At 36.3% G+C, this 21,348-nt stretch overlaps 1 protein-coding gene across 12 annotated transcripts; it reads right to left on the minus strand.

Annotated features, from left to right (window-relative positions):
• Positions 1–4,866: 4,866 nt before the first annotated feature.
• On the minus strand, positions 4,867–19,303 carry LOC105225005 (eukaryotic translation initiation factor 4E transporter). Of its 12 annotated transcripts, XM_029550335.2 has the most exons (7): positions 18,987–19,301; positions 17,215–18,090; positions 13,642–14,928; positions 10,917–11,185; positions 9,626–10,757; positions 5,486–5,839; positions 4,867–5,424 (listed from the first exon to the last, which is right to left on the minus strand). In XM_029550335.2, exons 2-7 carry the CDS (start codon positions 18,020–18,022, stop codon positions 5,156–5,158), a joined length of 4,119 nt encoding a protein of 1,372 aa, XP_029406195.2. In that variant the 5' UTR covers positions 18,023–18,090; positions 18,987–19,301; the 3' UTR covers positions 4,867–5,155. The 12 variants fall into 12 exon arrangements, with proteins under 12 accessions (XP_029406195.2, XP_029406193.2, XP_011201621.2 ...); XM_029550333.2 differs by having other exon boundaries at positions 9,626–11,185; positions 19,270–19,303; XM_011203319.4 differs by having other exon boundaries at positions 9,626–11,185; positions 19,181–19,297.
• Positions 19,304–21,348: the final 2,045 nt, after the last annotated feature.

The raw sequence follows: 21,348 nt of genomic DNA on the forward strand, positions 1-21,348 counted from the left end.
GGAAATTCGTGGAGAACTTCCGATCTTTTAACCTTCGGAACAATCATCAAAGCCTGGCAGATCGACGTAAAGAGCCATACACCAAATTTAAACTGCTCTGCTCGTTGCAAGTTTACGGAATCAACTGGGAGTTTTCCTGCATGGACAATTATACGTCACGTGTTCGAACGTCGGGAACCCGTTATCTTTGTCTATGTATAGATCCCGAAACAAAACAAAATGTATAGCATATCGGAAAGCTTTAAATTGATTAACAGACTGTAACATAACAGTCAGTGTGTACCAATATTGAAACTTTTTAAATAGCCAGTATTTAAGGAAACCCCTGTTTTGTAAGTGAGCAACATCATGTGTTAATTGAGAATAATAATAACATTTCAAGAGGACGTAGTCATTTGTAGAAGTTCACGCTAGTGGTGAAAGTTCTTTGATTGCTATTCACTTGTGAGTGGCCAGAAATGATTCCTTTACATATGATTCAAAAGCTCACGACTTCCGGTGTTTGACCAAGTATCCTCTGCGTAGCCAAGGAACACCCTTTTGAAGGCGACCTAAAGTGAGAAGAAACATCACTTCCACAGGGGAGTCTGGTGGTGAACGAAGACAAGACGAAATATCTACTGTTATCCAACAAATAGTCGTCGTGCTCTCGACTTGGTTCTCACATCACTGTTGACAGTCTTAACTTTGAAGTCGTTTATAATTTCGTCTTTCTTGGAACCAGTATCAACACCACCAACACTATCAACCATTAAATGTAACCAGGATATACTTTTGCCAACAAGTGCTACTTTGGACTGAGTAGGCAATTGAGAAGTTAAGTCCACTTTCGACGAACAAAAACCAAACTCTATAAGTCACTCATTAATCCCGTCCAGCTATATGGTGCAGAGGCATGGACAATGACAACATCTGATTAGTCAACGTTGCCAGTTCTTGTAAGAAAATTTCTGCGAAAGATTTATGGTCCTTTGCGCGTTGGCCACGGCGATTCGATGGAACGATGAGTTGTATGAGATATACGACGACATTGGCGTAGTTCAGCGAATTAATCATGTCCTAGTCATCCGTTTGTTTGTTTTAAGTTTATTTTGCACAAAACTTTAGGTCTGTTTAGATTTGGTACAAAGTTTGCCGGATAAGGTAGTTAGAAATAGAAAGTAAAGGACAATAAATTAAAAATCTAGTTTTCTAAATTAGGGCTTTTATTTAAAATTCCAGTGATCAAACTCAAAAGTGAGTTACACGGTAAACGATTTATTAATAATCCGTTAAATACTAGGTGGATTAACATCTTTCTTTTTTATTAGCGTAGACACCGCTTACGCGGTTATGGCCGAGTTTACAACAGCTCGCTAGTCGTTATTCTTTTTTCACAGTTTGGAGCCAATTCAAAATTCCAAGTGCTGCCAGGTCCTTCTCCACCTGATTCCTCCAAAGGAAGTCACTTGTCACTTGCAGATCACGAAAACCCCACCTCTCTAAGGAACCGTTTCGCACTCCACGTTTGAATTACTTTAGGGTGTCTTTTTATTTTTCTTATTGAGAGATTATCATCTGCGCACCTGTGTTCAGGTCCCGCTTTTTCCTGCCTGAAACCAATTAAATTGCCACGTTGTATGGGTAACCAGGTCATCTACGTGTGTTCCCGTTGTCATCGTACACATTTTAAGAATGTGTGTACGGCGTCGTTTGCTGTCGCGTCGTTGTATAGGAATGACAGCTCTTCGTCTTTTACTATTCTATGAAGGTATTTTCTGATATATCCGTGACCGGATAGCAGATGTGCGATGTAGAAGTCGACTTCTCCAAATTTGCGACTTGTACATACGTTTAAGTCTATTATATGTCCGGCCGTCTTTTTGCCGCGACTTTCGTTCTCCCATCTTCGTTGCTATAAGGGTATGGTGTACTTCTTTGTTCAGTCAATCGAGCTCTTGCTCCATATAGTAAGACTCTTATTGTTGCTAACATTAAAAACTTTCCCTTTTCTTGTGCGGGTTCTCCCATGGTGGTCATTAGTCTACTAGGATAGATGGTGATTTTCGCTGCCTTTTCTGCGGGGTGCTGGATTTGTACCCAGAAGGTTAATCAGGGATCCAGTCTTACTCCTACGTAATTGACTACATTTGGTCTCCTTAGAATATCCTTAGTCGTTTTCTTGCTTATTTCGAGAGGTACGTGCTTATTCCTCTGCAGTAGTACATCTATTTTTTTCTGTAGTGAGCTGGAAGTTATGTGAGGCAAGCCATAATTGCGCCCGTATCATGATCTGAATATGCTTTCTACGGGCTCCCTATGTGTCTTGGGTTGTATTAAGGCTGCTATATTGTCCTCGTAGCCAATGAAATAAAATTCATGTAGTATTTCAAATTTATGTATTTCGTCATAAGTAATGTGGTTACTCCCCTTTTTCCTTTTTGCTTGCCTTATTGGCATGCTTAAGCTTCTCATCGCCGCTTGATATTTCTCGGCTTCTTCGGGTGCTACTTCTCTGCGCTTTGATCTCGTATACGATCTGCGAAAACGAAGAAATCTACGTCTAAGTTGGGAGATTTTTTCTGTCCACCAATGAACTGCTGCTTTATTTTTTCTGTATGAAATCTAGCGCATTGGTTTGTGGCAAGCTCGCGTTATAATAAGCATAGTTTTCTCGACAATTTTCCTGACAGACAGCAAAGCGGAGTCTTTTTATGTATTTCCGAAATTAATTTCGAAACGTTCCATTTTCGTGTTCCTGCATTATTCCTTTTCTTTATGGCGTTTGTTCCGTTGTCCATCATAAAGGATATACAAGTATAAGGAGTTCCCCGTATTGAGCACTATTAGAATGCGGCTTCCTCTCGACCGTGTTTGGCATACCCCACTATATGGCTTTGGAATTTAGGTCTCCAGCGTTAAAAATTTTACCTTCTATATACCTGGCTGCATCTTCTGTATTCTCGAGCTTTTCTTTAAATTATTGTATGCTGTGATATATGAATCCGTTGCTGTTCCATTTACCATAATGACGGCGTTATTTCCTGGGGTAGCCATAAAGCGGTGGTTCAACTGCTATCTTCCAGTCAGGTTCCGCTTTCTTTTTCCTTATACTGCTCGCTTATGATGATTAGATCGTAGCCGTTCTCCGTCACTATCTGAAATATTAGAGCGCTAGCAGCCTTGCATCTATGCATATTGAGCCCGAAATATGGTTATCTGTAGTACTAGATTCCAGCACAAAAAAATACATCAAGCTACCTGGATATCTCCGTATAGAAAAGCCACCAATCAGATCGATCATTTTGTGATAGAGGGAAGACACCTCTCAAGTGTTCTAGACGTGTGTACGCTCCGAGGTCCTAACATCAACTCGAACCACTATATTGTTGCAGCCAAGATTCGCACCCGCTGCTGTGCAGAAAAACGCACGTCAACAAGCACAAGAAAGGTTCGACGTCGAAAAGCTGCAACCTCAACGGACATCCGAACGTTTTCTACTTGCATTCCTGTTCTCAGACAGCAGTCGTCAACATCTCGGTATAAGGGAACTGTGGGACGGCATTTCAATCTCCTTACGTACAGCTGCAACGGAAACTATTGGGGAAACGACGGGGAGTGCCGTGCCGCAGCGGAGAGAAAACAGACTGCCTACCTCGCAACGTTACGATCAACCACAACACGTACGAGATGGGATAGATACCTACGAGTTGAAGAGAGAACACTTGAGAAAACAAAGCGGCGTGGGTCTCCCAGGGTTGAAAAGGTGGACTATGAACTACCTAAGCAGTGTACAATCAACCGCAGTATTCCGAGGTAAGAATGAAAAAGGTGGTTCCGGAAGGTGGCGTCCTCTCACCGTTTGTGTTCAAGTCTACATCTCGAAACTCCCTCAACAACCTTACCGAATTTCTATATGGTTGTTGTTATTGTAGGGAGAGAATTTTCGCAAGTTGTTGGATAAAAAATCCGGGTCCGTTCCGGATATGTAGACCCAACTGTCGTGTGAAGGAAGTGATTTTTTATCACCTCGTACGCTACTGATTGCACGACAATACTCACTCTGCACTCCGGACTATAATGGGATGCCTCTGGGGGCCTATTCTGTAACTCGATTCGAAAATGCATTCTATTCGAAATTCGGATCTACTTTATAATTATGCGAAAGTTGTACCACCCTGTGCCAGAATAAAGACGTACAATTTTCGATTTTGCTTTCTACAACTCAAAAGCTAACGAATATTTTATCCGAAAATTGGCATGAAAATCCGAAAATCGAGTTACAGAATATACAAAATTCGAATTCGAGTAAATTTTTTTTCGAATCGAGTTACGAAATAGGCCCCCTGATGTCTCCGATCGAACATCTACATAGTGCGGTTAAGGAACGCAATCAACTCCCCCACGAGCAGTTTCTGCTGGGGTGTTTTCCTGCTTGAAATGGACCCTCCTCCTAGGAACATCAAAAGGTCTTTCCTTAACAACGTCGACGATATTAGACAGTACGTTGACCAGGGCCTACCGTTTCCTGGGCCTACCGTTATATGACCTCGATGTCTACTTATGTGAACCTTACCATCCAAACGAGGACTAGATAACAAGTGAGATTTATATGTGAGGGACAAAGAATCCTTGTGTGAATGCAATTTTCTTTCTTTCCTTATTGGCGCCAATACTGCCCGCTATCAAGTGTCAGGAATTTGTTTTAACGAGTTCTATGCCTAGTTCTATGCCTGTGTGTATGTGAGTAATATTTCGCAAACTGTTTAGGCTGCTGGTAAAATTTTTGATTTGTATCATAAAGTGAAATACTTACGGGTGTTCTTATTGTAATTGTTTGCCGTCATCTAATTTAGTTATATTTTTTACATTTTATAAACTACAATCTTTTGAAATTTAAATAATTCATTTACAATAATTGAGATACAATTTCATACGCATATGGTGTAATATTTATAAATATGACAGAACGTAAATACGCTATATTAGAATTTTTATTTACTACCAATTGATATTAAAAACGTTTTACTTCCGACAATTTCAAAATTAGATCTAGATTCATATAGAAGATACTTTCTGCTTATTTAGTGTCATCAAGCGATCTAATAAAAAATATTATTTAACATGATTCCCAAGTTACACACAACTTTAAACATAATATTTCCACCTTGTGACATTAATTGCTCACTGGTGCTGAGGAATGTTGTATATTTCTCTCGAAATCTTCTAGACATAACGCTTGATTCATATTGAGGAGCGGAAGTTTTCCAGCAGATGCTTGCGCAAGTAACTCGGGCGAAAACCACTGCGCCAGTTGATTACTCGTGGGAGACAAACCACCATCACGCTGGTAATTTATTATGCTGGCGGCAGCAGTTGTAGCAGTAGAAGCGGCGTTATTTATTATACCATTACTATCATTAGCAAGTGACGTCTGCATACAAACTGCAAGAAAACGAAATCTTTAAGTTATATATTACATAGATAAAATAATTACTAAACGAACTATTTCGATTGGTTGTGTCAATTGGTTGTTGTTGGTGCAACTGTTGTTGTAGATGGAATTGTTGTTGATGCCTTTGCAATGCTAGAATACGTTGTTGTTGTTGATATAACTGTTGTTGATGTTGAACATTAGGAATTAAGTTAGTGTGGTTTGGTGCTTGTTGTGACACCATCGCGTGTTGCGAAAATGGTGGCGTGGACTGGCTTAAAACATGTTGAGGGGTCTGGTTGTTTTTCAAACGGTTTTGTTGCACTTGTAGAAAATCTAACTTATTAAACATCATTTGATTTAGCTGCGGCATTTGTGGGTGATTGCCAGATTGTGGTGGTAAAGGAGCTTTTAAAATTGGTCGCCCTGTGTAAATTAAAAAATATATATTATAAGGTCAAGTTTAGGGGTTAGGTATATTTGAAAATTTCACAAAATCGTGTCTTATTATATTCTACAACCTCTAGAACATTGTCTTAAATTTTCATGTTGATCCGAGTAATAGTTTCCCAAATACAGCCTTGAGAACTTGAGCGCTCGTGGCCAGCTAGGCTAGGCGTCTTTCAAAGCGTTTTCTCGAAAGTGTATTTTTGAAGTCGATGAACACGCTTTCTCGAAATGTTATGGGCTGGTTTAGTTCGAATTGTGTACACATCTTTAAGATAACAATATCTAGTTGTTGAACGAAGGAATTTTTGATTCATTATAACATATTTTTTTTAACCAATAAATGGCGAGAATTTTACCAAAAAATAACACTTTTTGTTAAAGAACTGAGAAAAAATTAAAATTTGGTTTTTTATTTCCTTTGTCCAAAAACGAGATTAATATAAGTATGTACCAACGGAATATGTTTGTTTTTTTTTTAATTTTAGATGAACCAATAAAAGGTTATGCTATTTACGGCAGGAGCAGTTTTTTTGTGAGACATCCAAAGAGATGAGGTCTCAACGGCTGAAGTTTTAACTTTTTTATATCAAAATTTCAGAAGACATTGTTCAAAATGTACCTTTGAAAGTATCGTAATAATACCTTTTGTTGGTACCTCTGAAACCCACCTAACCACCTTAATAGAAATTTGTTGTTTCACCTACATCATGAAAGATTTGCCATTGAATATAAAATATCCAATAATATACTATTGCCCACTAAGGTAACACTAAGGTAAGGTAATTTTCAATCACGTATCTAACAGTTATTGATAGGAAAGCATGCGTATACAAAACAAAATAATAGGGGCAATGGACAGTATAAAGTGTCAAATTCTTAATCTAATTCTTTAAGTATAATAAATTAGAAATATTCTCTAAAGATTTCAATTAAATAAGACAGATACTTTTCGAGTTATTCGATAATTAGAAAAAATTCTCGGACGCTTTGGAAAATCCGCTACAGCTTTAAATAAATTGTGTGTAAAACTTCAATAGGGGTATTCGCTTTTGAATCGGCGCACCTTCTGCATACATTTTTAACAAAAAAAAATGTAACAAATCTTTAAAATTTAAATAGAAATTATATAGTCTTATATAATTATATTATATATATTCTGCTTTTCTCAAAACTATGTTTTTAAACTGGTAACAACTAGTAATTGTACATTTTGAGGCAGGGCCATTCAGCTTTAGCGCCTCTGTAAAAAGTCACAGACATACAGATAATACTAATAAAAGCGTTTCTAATAGGTTTCAATCTGCCACTAAAATATATATTAATGAAACCAGTTTTTTGGCGGATTGATTTAGTTGAATTTCGAAGTATTAGTCACGGGCACCCCGCGGAGCTTATATTGGAACTGGATCAAAAGCCATTACGAGGGCTGGTATATATATTTCTGGCCTAGGCAACACTAAGTGTTGCCAGGTGCAATCTGACATTTTCTTTGGAAAGTTTGACATTTTTTAGCATAACATCACTCAGAACGTTTTGTCATTTAATCGTGAATTGTTTCATTTACAGGGAATTAAAAAATTCATCTCGGCCAAAAAATGGAATTAACTCGTGAACATTTTCGTGCGATCATTTTTCACAACTTTCGACGTGGATTATCACGACAAGAGTGAATCGATGAACTAAAATCTTTGTATGGCTATGAAGCACCATCCTATAGCACTGTGAAAAACTGGTACAATGAATTCAATCGTGGCCGACGCGCGCTCAAAGACGAATTCCGTGAAGGTCGTCCAAAAAACAACCGTTGTGCCAGAAAACATCGATGCCGTACGTCAGGGATGGGCACATTAGCCCTCAGTGGCATTTTGCCCGTGCGGGCACGAGTGCACATTTTGAGGGCTAGGTGAGGGGATTATCGCGGGCAAACATGAAGAGGGAAGTGAGAGCAACGTTTTACCACTCCATATTTACAAATGAGAGCAACGTATTTTCCACCACCATTGACTGATCTATCACATGTACAGTGGTGTGAACAAAATAGAAACAACCATAAGGTGTTGTGAAGTTTTAAAATATGCTGTTTTCTTATTAAATAAAATTGTTTTTGGATACATAACATAACATATATATATTTTTTCCTAACAGTGATTAAAATTTCTCACCATGCAAAGGTAAATAAAAACAAATTTTAATGCGAAACTCTAAACTCTGCAAATTATGTTTACCCCTTTTTGTTCACACAACTGTACAATTCCGATATGAAGTAAACTTCCACCCTTAAATTTGTGTACAATGTCAGTATTGCCGCAACCACTCTGCGATGAACATCAAGTTACGGAGGAATGTAATTCATTTTTTTTCGCAATTTTTCTCAACTTGTTATGCCCTTCTCTCCGTAAAGTGATATTCCCCTCATCTAGCCCCCGTGCGCACTTTGCTAACTTTGCGGGCTAAAAATGTGCCCATCCCTGCCGTACGTGAACTGATAATGCAAGACCGTCATGTAACATACCTTCACATAGAGGCATGCTTATGCATTTCTCCCACCAGCATACATTCGATATTGCATGAACACCTGGCCGTAAAAAAGGTTTGTTCTCGTTGGATCCCGCACAATTTGACAATCGCTCAAAACAAGGCTCGTTTGGATTGGTGTAAAGAAATGCTGAAAAAATACGATCGCGGTGCTTCAAAAGACGTTTATAAGATCGTCACAGGTGACGAATCATGGATCTATGCATATGAGCCCGAAACAAAACAGCAATCCACCGTGTGGGTCTTCCAAGATGAGCCAAATCCAACGAAAGTTGTTCGTGGAAGAAGCACTTCGAAGCAAATGGTCGCCTGTTTCTTCGGCAAAACTGGTCATGTGGCGACTGTTCCGCTTGAGCAACGTAGGACGGTCAATTCTGAGTGGTACACCACCATTTGTTTGCCTGAAGTCTTCGGAGAAATTCGAAAAACGAACAAGAGAAGACGAATCATTGTGCACCATGACAACGCGAGCTCTCACACATCGGATCAAACCAGCGCCTTTTTGACTGGCCAAAACGTCGAATTGATGGATCATCCTCCGTACAGCCCTGACTTGGCACCCAATGACTTATTTTTATTTCCACACATCAAGAAAATAATGCATGGTCAACGATTTTCGTCGCCAGAAGATGCTGTTGAAGCATTCAAAAACCATGTTTTGGAGGTGTCTCAATCGGAGTGGAAAAAGTGCTTTGAAATTTGGTTTGAGCGCATGCAAAAATATATAAATCTTGATGGAGAATATTTTGAAAAAGAAAAAAAAAAACATTTTCGTTGATAAATATTCCTATTTTCATTATTAGGCCAGAAATATATATACTCGTACTTTTAAAATTAATTTTTTTGTTTACAAATTTCTGTCGAATCAAGAATCAAGTATTAATAATGTTTTACATTTAAAAAATAAAATAAGTTACTAGCAAAAACAAAAAGAAAAAACTTAATTTCTATTTACTGTAGTGTTTACACTTTTTTCGATGCTTCGATTCTTTGTGATAAAGTTCTACCTTTTTATTTTGTCAGAAGCTCCTGATGAACTCGCAAAGATAATTTATGGTTGTACCGAAAAGTTTGCTGCGTCAGCAGGGCCGTGGAAAAAGTGACACTTTTGAGTGAAACAATTTGGTTAAATTGAGTAAATATAAGATTAATGCAACCAATTTTAGGGTTACTGCCAAAATATTTTTTTATGGGTCTGACACATTTCTTAATAGCCGATATACTTACCCATCGATTTAATAGCAGTGATACTTTGATTCACTAAATGTAGTGGCCATTTTATTGGTGCCATTGAGTTGCGTAAAGGTTGGACCGCTTGCTGTTGAGGTGTTGGGTTTAAGGATTGTGGCGGCAACGAATTATTGTTACTCATTTGCTGTTGTTGTTGCTGTGTGTTATTACCACCAAGTATCATCCGTGGTAGAGTGGATGTGGGCTGTTGCATTTGATGTTGGTTGTTGGTTGGATTTATAAATGTATTTTGTGCCATGGCTTTATTTTGCTGCTGTATTACAGAGTTTAACATGTTATGATGTAGAGTTGTTGGATTTGAGTTCGAATTATCTTTTTCAGCAGTCATCTTACGCAACACCGAGGTTGGTGTAAAAGCCAAAGGCGTAGGTGAGTTAATATGTCGGGTTGGTTGAGCTTGTTGTTGTGTTCCTGCAGTTTGCTGTTGCATGTTACTTGAAATTTGCATTTGCTGAATATTACTTTGTTGCGTATCTACTTTATTTAATCCTAACGTATTATTTGACGGTGGATGATTTTCTTGGCGTCGTATAATTGAATCCTGTTGTTCCTCTATTTTTTTCTTTAGCGTAGCATTTTGCATGATGGGGTGTGTGTGAAATTGCATTTCTCGTTGGCTCGGAATAGCTTGGTGATTTGAAGCCTGATGTGGCAGAAGTGTAATTCGTTCTCTTTGTCCTGGAACCATGACATTCTGAATTTGCTGCAAAATCTGCTGTTGCTGCGGCGGTTGGATCGGTGAATTACTGGGGCCTTGATGGAGGATTGATCCGCTACTGTTACGTATAGCTGAGATCTGTTGCTGATGTCCAATAGGTCTATAGTTCTGTTGATTGTGTGGAACATTGCTGTGCAATGTTGCCATCGTAGATGCGTCACGGAGAACTGTAGCAATTGCTTCTTTTATAGACGGTGACATATTCGGGTTATTAAGTTGCTGTTCCAAAAAATTTATTGACACTACACCACGTTGTATGCCTTGAAACAAATTCTGTTCTATACGCTTTTGAGGATGATTCCCAAACAATGCAGTTAGTGGTATTGGCTGCGGCTGCGACTGAGACAAGATATTAATTTCTTCATTACTTTGATGTTGCTGATGATATCCCTGTGAAAGCAAAATCTTTTTCAGCTCATCATTTTTAACAATTATTTGTTGTGAAAGGTTTGGAGGAGCCCCTGTTTGCATAATGTTAAGCGGAGACATCGAGTCAGATCGATGTTTTGGCGATATCAAAACATTCGACTGCAGATTGTGTGGTAGTACCTGCTGTTGTGTCTGATTGTGCTGCTGCTGTAGCTGTTTATTTCCATGTCCTAGTTGTTCAAGCACCTTTTTAAATGCTTCAATTTCCCCAGCTTGAGGATGTTCGGAGATTAACTGCTCATTTGCAATCGAAGGAATCATATCAAGCACTCTTTCCTCATCGTTTTTGTTAGGCATATCGACATGGTGTGCCTCTGGTAAAACTTCATTTGTTGTATTCATGACACCCATCCGCGCTTCCAGTTCCTCTACACTCGTGATAGCGGTAACTACATAATGAAGTTAAGAAAAGCATAAAAGAATTAAAAGCAATGTTTCTTTTACAATGACTGTACTTAAGGGGCTAAGTGTACTCAGAATTTTCAAAAAATCGTTATTTTTCGTGCAATGTGTAATATCTAATATATGTATATAAATAATTGAAATTGGAAAGCAAATTGAGCCTGGAATTTGAAATGTGTTTTCTCAAAACTATGTTTTTGACCTAGTGAATGCCACAGCTCGAAATAAATTTCAATGATTTTTACTACTTGAAAATATATTGCATTCTTTAATTTCGATTTTTTATAATCCATAAAGTGTTGATTTTTCACCAAAATATGGAAATTTAATTCCTGAGGCCGTCACTTTGTTAATTAAAAAAAAAAACTTCGATCAGGGACTCGACTAACCACTTATAAAACTGATTTTTTGCCCGAATGATTTAGATGAATATTCAAGAATTGGTAATGGCCATCACAAGGAGCTTCGTTTGAAATTGGATCAACACAAACAAATATTACTTTTAAAATTGTTCAGGGGTGTTCCAGAATCCAACAGTTGTCCGAGTCGGAATTGAAACCGATAAAAAAATGTATTATATGTCATGATTTCAGATATTATACGTCTAACGTTCCAAACAGAAAGTGTATCGGTTTTTGGTGTCACGGAAAATGTTGTTGGGTTTTTTCAACGGAAACAATCATCAGAATCACAGCCAAAAGATGACATTTATGATGACATTATTGAGTTTATGGAAAAATATCTAGATATTTTAAGAGGATTTACAAAACGTTAGAAACGCCATTTCTCCTTTATTCAGTTGATGTTATATACAGTTACTAACAATAAAATAGAATCATCCTTAGTACTAATTTTTCGTTCTATGTATGAAATAATAGGAATGTGATTTAAATTCAACTAAAATAATTTTTTATTAATTACTGTATGTCAAGTATTATCGGTAACGTAAAAATATTGGCAAAAACAAAACAATTCATAAATATTGGGAAAACAAAATTAAAATAAAAATATAAAAAATTCGGAGAACAAAGCAAAAGAACAATAATATCAGCCTTTAGGGGAAATCTGCCAAAGAGATCTTCTTACCACTTTTGAAGAAACTTGTGCACCTAATTCTTATTGAATGGCTGCAAAATTTTTAAACGGATCGCACAGTGACAATCTTGCAATATATTGATCGACTTCCGCAGTCTTTTTTTGTGGTCTAAAGCTTTTTTTTGAAAATTTTAAGGCATTAAACACAAATTTTTGGAACATCTTTATATATAAAAAGGACGTGTCACGTTGTTTGTCCGGGATGGATTTAATGTTTATTAAGTACAATCTATTAAGCGGTCAAATCGATTCACTGGACAGAAAGGCTGGTAACCAGACAATGAGAAAGCAGCCTTAAATTCTTTATTTTTTCCATGAAATTTATTTGGATGAACATATTCAAAATTAAATCTTAAGTACAATCCTTTGAATTCTTATACCGACAAAAACGTGTTCACCTTTAGTAGTAACTAGAATTTTCACTGTATTAAGTAGTTTATTATGTGAATAATAATAGTTTAAAATGTATACCAGCAACGCCGGATCCCCTTGTATTCAATATGTTTGCAATTTCTCTTTACGTGCGATCCTTCTTTCGCAAATTTGTCTTCCTCCCTACAATGTTTTACTCAACCTATTTTCCTACATAAATACATATTTTATACAAATATTCATTACACAGATCAAATAAAGTTAATATAGGCAGTATCAATATTTTATGTTTATGAAATCATTTCGCTATTGATTTTATAACTTTTTCATTATGCACAAAGCATGCTATTTACACATTTTAATTTACAGTTAACTGTCAAACTCGCCAATCCTTTCCTTTTTTTAAAAGTGAAAATGATTAATTTTGTTATTCCGCAAAAAAATTACTACGCAAATGAAAATGTTCAAAAAAAGTATACCGTAGCTTCGAAACAAACCCTCTGATTCTAATTTATTGTCCGTTACTGTAAATCTGTAGTGTGTGGAATGTATACCAACATACAAATAAATGTAAGCTAAATTTCACATGCGATTCGCCCGTTACATCAAATGGACTCCGTGGTCTCTTAAAATATCCCTTTTATTGTTTTCGTTGTTTGTTTTTCCAATAAAATAGAACTCATCAAAAACTTAAATAGAATGGTTTACAAATTTAGTAATATGCAAGTTTTATCACATTAGTAAACATGAATCGAATATTGGTTTGCATTTATGATAACGACGCATTTCTCTATTGGATATCCTTGATACATTTTTATTCAAATTTCTGTCAAGTCAAGTCGACATCTTTTTTAATTATGGTAGGTTATTACTTTTATAAAACAAAAAGATTTGCTGAATAAAATATTTAAATTGCCATTTTTCAAATCTTTAACTACACTTAACCCCTTAACATTGTCAAATAACAAACATGTACCTTTTTGCGTTATAACCGAATCTGGTAAAGCTGGCAGTTTGTTAAGAAATTCCATCAGAGTATTACTTTCATGTTTGGTGTCACTGCCAATTAAATCCATAGCTGTATTGTTTGCATTGCAATTTCCTAATTGTCCTTCATTACCTACAGTTTTATTAGCGAACCAACGGCTAAATCGAGAGCTCCCTATTTCTTCATTCTCATTATTGGAATTGTCTCCACGCATTAACGAGTGTTTAAGCGGATCAAGATTAGGATTTAGGAAGACATCAAAATTGAACTCTGAATCTCTGGAAGTGTTTGACTTTTTTGAAATTTCTTCAGTTTCGAGCATAAAATCTGGAAGTGTCGCATCAACAGCTTCATCGCTTCGTCCTAAACGTTTAGCGTTGTTTTTGCTCTCACTATTCTCTTTTAACACTTTAAGTCCATCTTTCTCACGGAGAGAATCTATGTTTTCAAAAGAAATTATATTGTTGCCGGATGGCAAAGTGCCTGGTGATAAAGTTAGGGTTTTATGGGCACCATTCTCTTGATCTAATAGTAGATGTAATTGCTGTTTTGCCTTCGTGCTAGACAAATTCAAAGTACTGCTCTCACGAGATGATGAACTTTCACTTATTTTTCGTGACGAATTTGAATAATGTGTGCGCTTAGTGCTACCAATACCTTCCTTAGAGCTTTCATTGTATTGGTCATCAATTTCTTCGAATCCACGCAATTCAATTGTATCATGCTGAGATGTTGGACCACTACTGAACCATTCAGGCTCTTCATTCCTATCATATTTCTGGTTCCGTCTATTGCGATTATGAGATATAGAATGCTGATTTGAAGAAGAATCAGCACCATATATATCTCGTCTAGTACCACCACCATGAGGATTTGGTGTCTGAGCATTGCTTACGTATTCATATTTATCTCGGACACTGTCATTGTCACCACCGCTACGCCGTTCCAAATGTCGTCGGTCTGAGTATCCATTTCCAACCGAAGTTCGCTCTGAATACCGCCCCCCACCTCGAGCTTGACCTACATGATTTGCTGCTAATACCTCTTTATCTTGAATTGGGGCAGAGCTTAAGCTTTGGCCTTTATCTCTGTCTTGAGAAGCACGATAATCCCAGTTTACGTCGCGGGGTAGCAGACGGCCGCTGCCGATTCTACGTTCTTGAGCGATGCCACCGTTATTGTGGCTATATCTACATAAGCCTAAAGACATTGGTGATGATAGTCGTCTACTGTCAGACTGAAGTTCTTGTTCTTTGTCCCGCTCGCGGTCTTGATCTGTAAGAGAGAAAAATATTGCGTTCAGAAATCAAGGGTTAAAGAATAACTCAAAGCAGTCAATTTGGGAAAACTTTAGAATACCGTCCCATTATTTCGGATATAAAATGGGTATGGTCGGATAGAGAGGAGGTTCTCTAGGTTGTAAATATATAGCCGCAGGAAACCAATAGTTTTCGAGATATTTGCGTTTAAAGTTGAAAATTACCACTATTTGAATTACGTATTTATTAGATTTAAAATTAATTTCATACTTATACTTTTCATTTTTATTTTTATTAACACTTCACATTTTTTACATTACATAGTGCAAAAAAGTTTTAATTCAATATTATTGAATCTAGAGAGCCTCCTCTATCCGACCCTTCAATTCATTATGAGAATAAGTCATTATTTACAAATTTTTATTGAAATCAATTAATAATACAAAGTTGCCAAGAAAATGAAATATATGAACAGTCGCAAGTGAAAAACTTAGTTACTACAAGTAACGAAAGAAAAAAGTAGGAATATTTACATACAAATATTTCAGCAAATTGGTGAAATTTTTAAAGCTGATCTCCTATGCAGGAAGTCGGTCTTCATATATTCCTCTGGTTGCGTTTCATATTTTACAACATTTACATGATATAGAATTTGAAGGTAAAAATAATATTAAACATTTCGTAGGAACTCATAAGGAGTGAATTTAATATTTCATTGAACGACGGGCTGGGATTTAGAATAGCATCCCTGGATTTCGGGAATAAAATGGGTATCACTGGAAAGGTGACGTTCTCCAGATCACGAAAATATATACATATATAATATATAGTTGCCGCTGACTTATAGTTTTAAAGATATTTGCATTTAAAGTTGGGTTAAAGGAAAGGGTTGCCATGGTTATTTTTTTTCCGCGCCGCGCTTCAAAAAAAAATGGTAAAGGTTCAGGAGAGCGGCTTTTCCGAAAACGTACGCCAATTTTCACGGGAAAGGTCTTAAAATACTCGTTTTTAATTCTAATTTACGAATATGTTAGGGGTTTTGGACCGACCAGGGATATTTTTTTTCGAGCGCTCGTTCAAAATTTCGAGCGGTGTTCAAAATTCTTCTGTGTCCAAATTCTTCTTCTTTCTGCAATAATAATGAATTATAAATTTTCCTATTATGTATTTCTCATTTTTACCAATTCTCGATCAGTCTCGTATATTGAGAATATCGATATTTTAATTTATTTTTATTTTTCCAATTATTATTATTTTTCTATTATGTATTTCTCATTTTTACCAATTTTCTTTCAGACTTGAATATTGACAATATCGATACTTTAATTTCTTTTTATTTTTCCAATTAATAATATTTTTCTATTATATATCTCTAATTGTTATCAATTCTTGTTTAGTCTCGAATATCAAGAGTATCGATATTTCGAACCCGGTCACTGTTTGTATCACTAGTGTTTAATTGAATTTCGAACAGTGATGCCATTTATAGCGTAAATATCGTGCACAATCGCAATGTTTTTTATTGTTTTTATTGCAAGAAAACAGAAAAATAGATAACGCGCCATACATATTCGTAAATTGGAATTAATAACACGAATTTTAAGACATATCCCGTGAAAATTGGTGCCCGTTTTCGGAAAAGCCGCTCTCCTGAACCTTTACCAAAAAAAAGTAACTGTGGCAACCCTTTTCTTATTGTGCAAATGCAGAGAATTTAACTAAAATATAATAATTAAAATAAAGCTTTATTTAGAACAAATAATACAAAAATTAATATACAGAAACGTTATAGTGAAGTGTTAGTAAGAGAAAAGTGCATAATATAACTGAAAAAGTTATTCACAATATACAAATTATCAATGTAAATATTGTCAATTTTCAACTTTAAATGCAAATATCTTTAAAACTATAAGTCAGCGGCAATTATGTATATATATTTTCGTGATCTGGAGAACGTCACCTTTCCAGTGATACCCATTTTATCCCCGAAATCCAGGGATGCTATTCTAAATTTTACCGGAACGACGCATATTGCAGTGGGTGAGTGGGTGCCTTTTAATTTACTTTGACTGAGTGTTTTGCATACGAGTTCCACAAATGAGTTTCAGCCATACCAAAAGGAGCTGTTGGAAAAATAACGTATGATTCGTCTTATGACAATAGTCTGTCTTCTTAATATTACTCATCTAACACACTATTCTCTCCGGCTACAACCTGGAGACATATTGTTCATACTTCGGATTTAAAAAAAAAAAAGTTCAAAATATTTTTTTAAAAAATTTAATTTTAGTTTGTTGCATACCTAAAACTTTTCTCTGAGGTGATATAAATATGTTGGGTTCATCTCCAGTGATCGGACCGCCGCTATTTCCGCGTTGACGGCAATCGTATAATTGATCCTTGTTTCGTTGGCGCATATTTCCGTTATTTTCACCGGAAATATTACTGTAAAATAAACCGTCTTTGACTTCTGTTGGCGTTTGCGAACGGGTATCGACAGGAGAGTTGGGACCATAAGAAGAATTTCCACTGCTCGATAAATTTTGTGATCCCACAACAGCAGCATTACTAGAAGGTGCAGAAGAAGCAGCATTACGTCTTTTAGCAAACGCTGGCATAAGATGGGATGACGAAATGCTGCGATGATCTATATACGTCTTATGAAGATTGTGATAAGAAGTATTATGTTGCGAAGAATTCGAATTGTTTAATGTAGTTTCACGACTTCCAGGAGAACGTTGGGCCCGTACATTCAAATTCCCCGATGACAATTGCGCTGTATGGTTAGCGACATATGCGTTGCAAGACACTGCGGTTCCTTCGTTATTGGAACCTGCACTATTTTGGAGACCGTTGCCACTGGCATTAAACTTCCAAACACCAAGCGATTGCAATTCAGCTCTTAGGTCATATTCAGGACGGCGACGAGAATTTGTTTCGTTGCGAAGATCGAACAGTTTTGATCTACTATAACGCATTATATTATCGCAGTTAGAAGCTGTGGTGTTACTAATATCGGAAATGGCGTCCGGTAACTGGTAATAATATAGTTTCAGCGGACTTTGACATTTAATAGTCATGTCCAACTCCGGCACCGGTGAAGTGGTCATCACCAAATATTATTCAATCCAACTGTGAATATTTTAATTCGTCGCCAACTTATTTAACGATGATACTTCTAAAGTAATGTGTAAATTTAAGTTGATTATTTTAAATTATTATATAGTTCTAAACAGACCATAATTTAACCGATTGTAAAACTTGTATATTCACACAATATTTGCGGTTGTTCTTTGATATATTAATTTCTTGGCAGTATAAATCATTAATTACACTATTACCACTTGATTTTACAGATGAAATTAAGTACTCTTTTACTATTAATGTCAATTTCTTTGGCTAAAGATAGCGTTAAATAAAATCACGTCATTGTTCGCAAGAAAGCAAATTAATGCAGATATTTGATAATTTCTAACAAGATTTAATTTTCCAATTCATGCACAAAGATTTGGCATAAATCGAAATCTGGCAGAGAAAGGATTTTTTTTTAGTGCTTCAGATAAAAAGCTACAAATGCATAAAAATTCTGATTTTTTAATTAACTTTTCGTTACTCACTAAGCCAAAAGCAAAAGGTATACCCGAAATAAAAAAGTGTAATACACCACCTTGATACTTTCCTGAAGTACTGAAGCTAATATTGCCATATCTACCAAATATGTATATAAGGGAGCAATATAAAACATCGACAATTATATGTACTAAAACTATGCAACTTCGTATTAAATTTATATTTGGAGATTGACTTTTTAAGAAATAATAAGCAACCCTTTTGAAAAACTGCTAAATTGGCATTATTACAAAATCAGGTGAAGCATTCAATAATAAAAGGTTTTAATATAAGTAAAAGTTCTTTACAATTACAGATTTCAATATGGGTTGGCAATACTAAATGTGGCAAATACAATGGCCGAGTCGGATCAATTTGCTAATATATTTTAAATTTTTGTACCATTATAGTACTGTTTGCAGCGCGTTACTTAACGTGTAACAATACAGTTTATTGAGCACCTACTATTACAAAGCATAGAAAAACTTCATTATAAATTTGAATTTTTTTCTCTTTAATTTCACGCCATAATGAATTCTGGTTTGGTTTTGTATAATTATTCCCATTAGCATTCAATATAAGGAGGTATTTATTCAACATTCAGAAAGCACATAATTGTTACACATAAATTAACCACAAATTTGTATAAAGAAACCAACACTTGAACAAAAGAAAAAAAACAAATCGAACGCAGTGGCTCACGTCGTGTATGTTCTGTTTTTATTGTTCGAACTTGACTTATACATACATATATATGCTACTGTCATAGAAATCGCAGAACAGAACTGCCATTTCAAATTTTTACGATATGTTTGTAATGTTCACCATGTTCTTCATAAATGTTTTCACGCACTTTTGATTTATGCTCACAAAAAGGTTATCTTGATATATATTTCAATAACATTTTTTTGTCTTTCTTATTAATTAATTTCCAAATTCTGCAATTCAAAGGTTTGCTCGAATAATCTGCCGAAACTTCATTAGATAAATATACCATCATCAGGAAACTTAGGAAGGCAAAAACTTTGTAGCATTGGGGTCGGCTTTAGTATACCATCCCACGATTTCAGGGTTAAAAGTGGTATGGTTGGATAGAGCTGATGCTCCAAATTAAGAATATATATAATTATTGCCGCCGCAAACTTATAGTTTTCGTGATATCTGCATTTAAAGTTGAAAATTTTGCTAATTTTATCTTGAAATTGTCTAGATTTCTAGTAATTATTTATTTTATATTATGCACTTTTTATGCACTTACACTTTACTACTTTGTTTCTACTTATTTATTTTTGGGTCGGCTTTAGTATACGATCCCACGATTTCAGGGTTAAAAGTGGTATGGTTGGATAGAGCTGATGCTCCAGATTAAGAAAATATATAATTGTTGCCGCCGCAAACTTATAGTTTTCGAGATATTTGCATTTAAAGTTGAAATTTTTGCAAATTTTATCTTGCAATTTCTCGATTGCTAGTAATTATTTAATTCATATTATGCACTTTTTATGCACTTATACTTCATTACATTGTTTCTACATATTTTTTTTCCAGTAATTATTTAGTTATTTGCTTAAAATAAGCATTTTATATTTTACACAATTTTCATTTCATGCACAATAACAAAAGTATTCCGTGTTGACAGATAATAAGTGTTGCCATAATTACACATTTATCAAACGAATAAAAATGAATAAAAAATAGGACTATACCCCAAATACATAAATCATTGCCCTTTTTCTTGATATATCAAGATTTTTGATACACCCCGGTGTTGGATCGGCCAGGGTTATTTTTTTGAAGCGCGGCCGAAGGCCGCCAACGCGAAAAGGAGTTTTAATTAAAAAAAACTTGATACACCCCGGTGTTGGATCGGCCAGGGTTATTTTTTTGAAGCGCGGCCGAAGGCCGCCAACGCGAAAAGGAGTTTTACTTAAAAAAAAATTTGATACACCCCGGTGTTGGATCGGCCAGGGTTATTTTTTTGAAGCGCGGCCGAAGGCCGCCAACGCGAAAAGGAGTTTTACTTAAAAACAACCTGATACACCCCGGTGTTGGATCGGCCAGGGTTATTTTTTTGAAGCGCGGCCGAAGGCCGCCAACGCGAAAAGGAGTTTTACTTAAAAAAAAACTTGATACACCCCGGTGTTGGATCGGCCAGGGTTATTTTTTTGAAGCGCGGCCGAAGGCCGCCAACGCGAAAAGGAGTTTTACTTAAAAAAAAATTTGATACACCCCGGTGTTGGATCGGCCAGGGTTATTTTTTTGAAGCGCGGCCGAAGGCCGCCAACGCGAAAAGGAGTTTTACTTAAAAACAACCTGATACACCCCGGTGTTGGATCGGCCAGGGTTATTTTTTTGAAGCGCGGCCGAAGGCCGCCAACGCGAAAAGGAGTTTTACTTAAAAAAAAACTTGATACACCCCGGTGTTGGATCGGCCAGGGTTATTTTTTTGAAGCGCGGCCGAAGGCCGCCAACGCGAAAAGGAGTTTTACTTAAAAAAAAAACTTGATACACCCCGGTGTTCGATCGGCCAGGGTTATTTTTTTGAAGCGCGGCCGAAGGCCGCCAACGCGAAAAGGAGTTTTACTTAAAAAAAACTTGATACACCCCGGTGTTGGATCGGCCAGGGTTATTTTTTTGAAGCGCGGCCGAAGGCCGCCAACGCGAAAAGGAGTTTTACTTAAAAAAAAAACTTGATACACCCCGGTGTTGGATCGGCCAGGGTTATTTTTTTGAAGCGCGGCCGAAGGCCGCCAATGCAGAAAGAAGTGGGACGCGAATGGACTAATGTTTACCCTGTTTTACCTTTGTTGAATTGCAAATAATCATT

Source organism: Bactrocera dorsalis, chromosome 6 (genome assembly GCF_023373825.1).
Source record: "Bactrocera dorsalis isolate Fly_Bdor chromosome 6, ASM2337382v1, whole genome shotgun sequence".
NCBI classification, from domain to species: Eukaryota; Metazoa; Arthropoda; class Insecta; order Diptera; family Tephritidae; genus Bactrocera; species Bactrocera dorsalis.

Excerpts from the sequence above, each read along its gene's own strand:
- LOC105225005 (XM_029550333.2), bottom strand. The coding sequence starts at position 18,022 with ATGACCACTTCACCGGTGCCGGAGTTGGACATGACTATTAAATGTCAA. Across the intron at positions 5,840-9,625 it reads CACTGCTATTAAATCGATGG|GGCGACCAATTTTAAAAGCT; the intron begins GTAAGTATATCG and ends TAATTTACACAG. Across the intron at positions 5,425-5,485 it reads TGACACAACCAATCGAAATA|TTTGTATGCAGACGTCACTT; the intron begins GTTCGTTTAGTA and ends GTTTTCTTGCAG.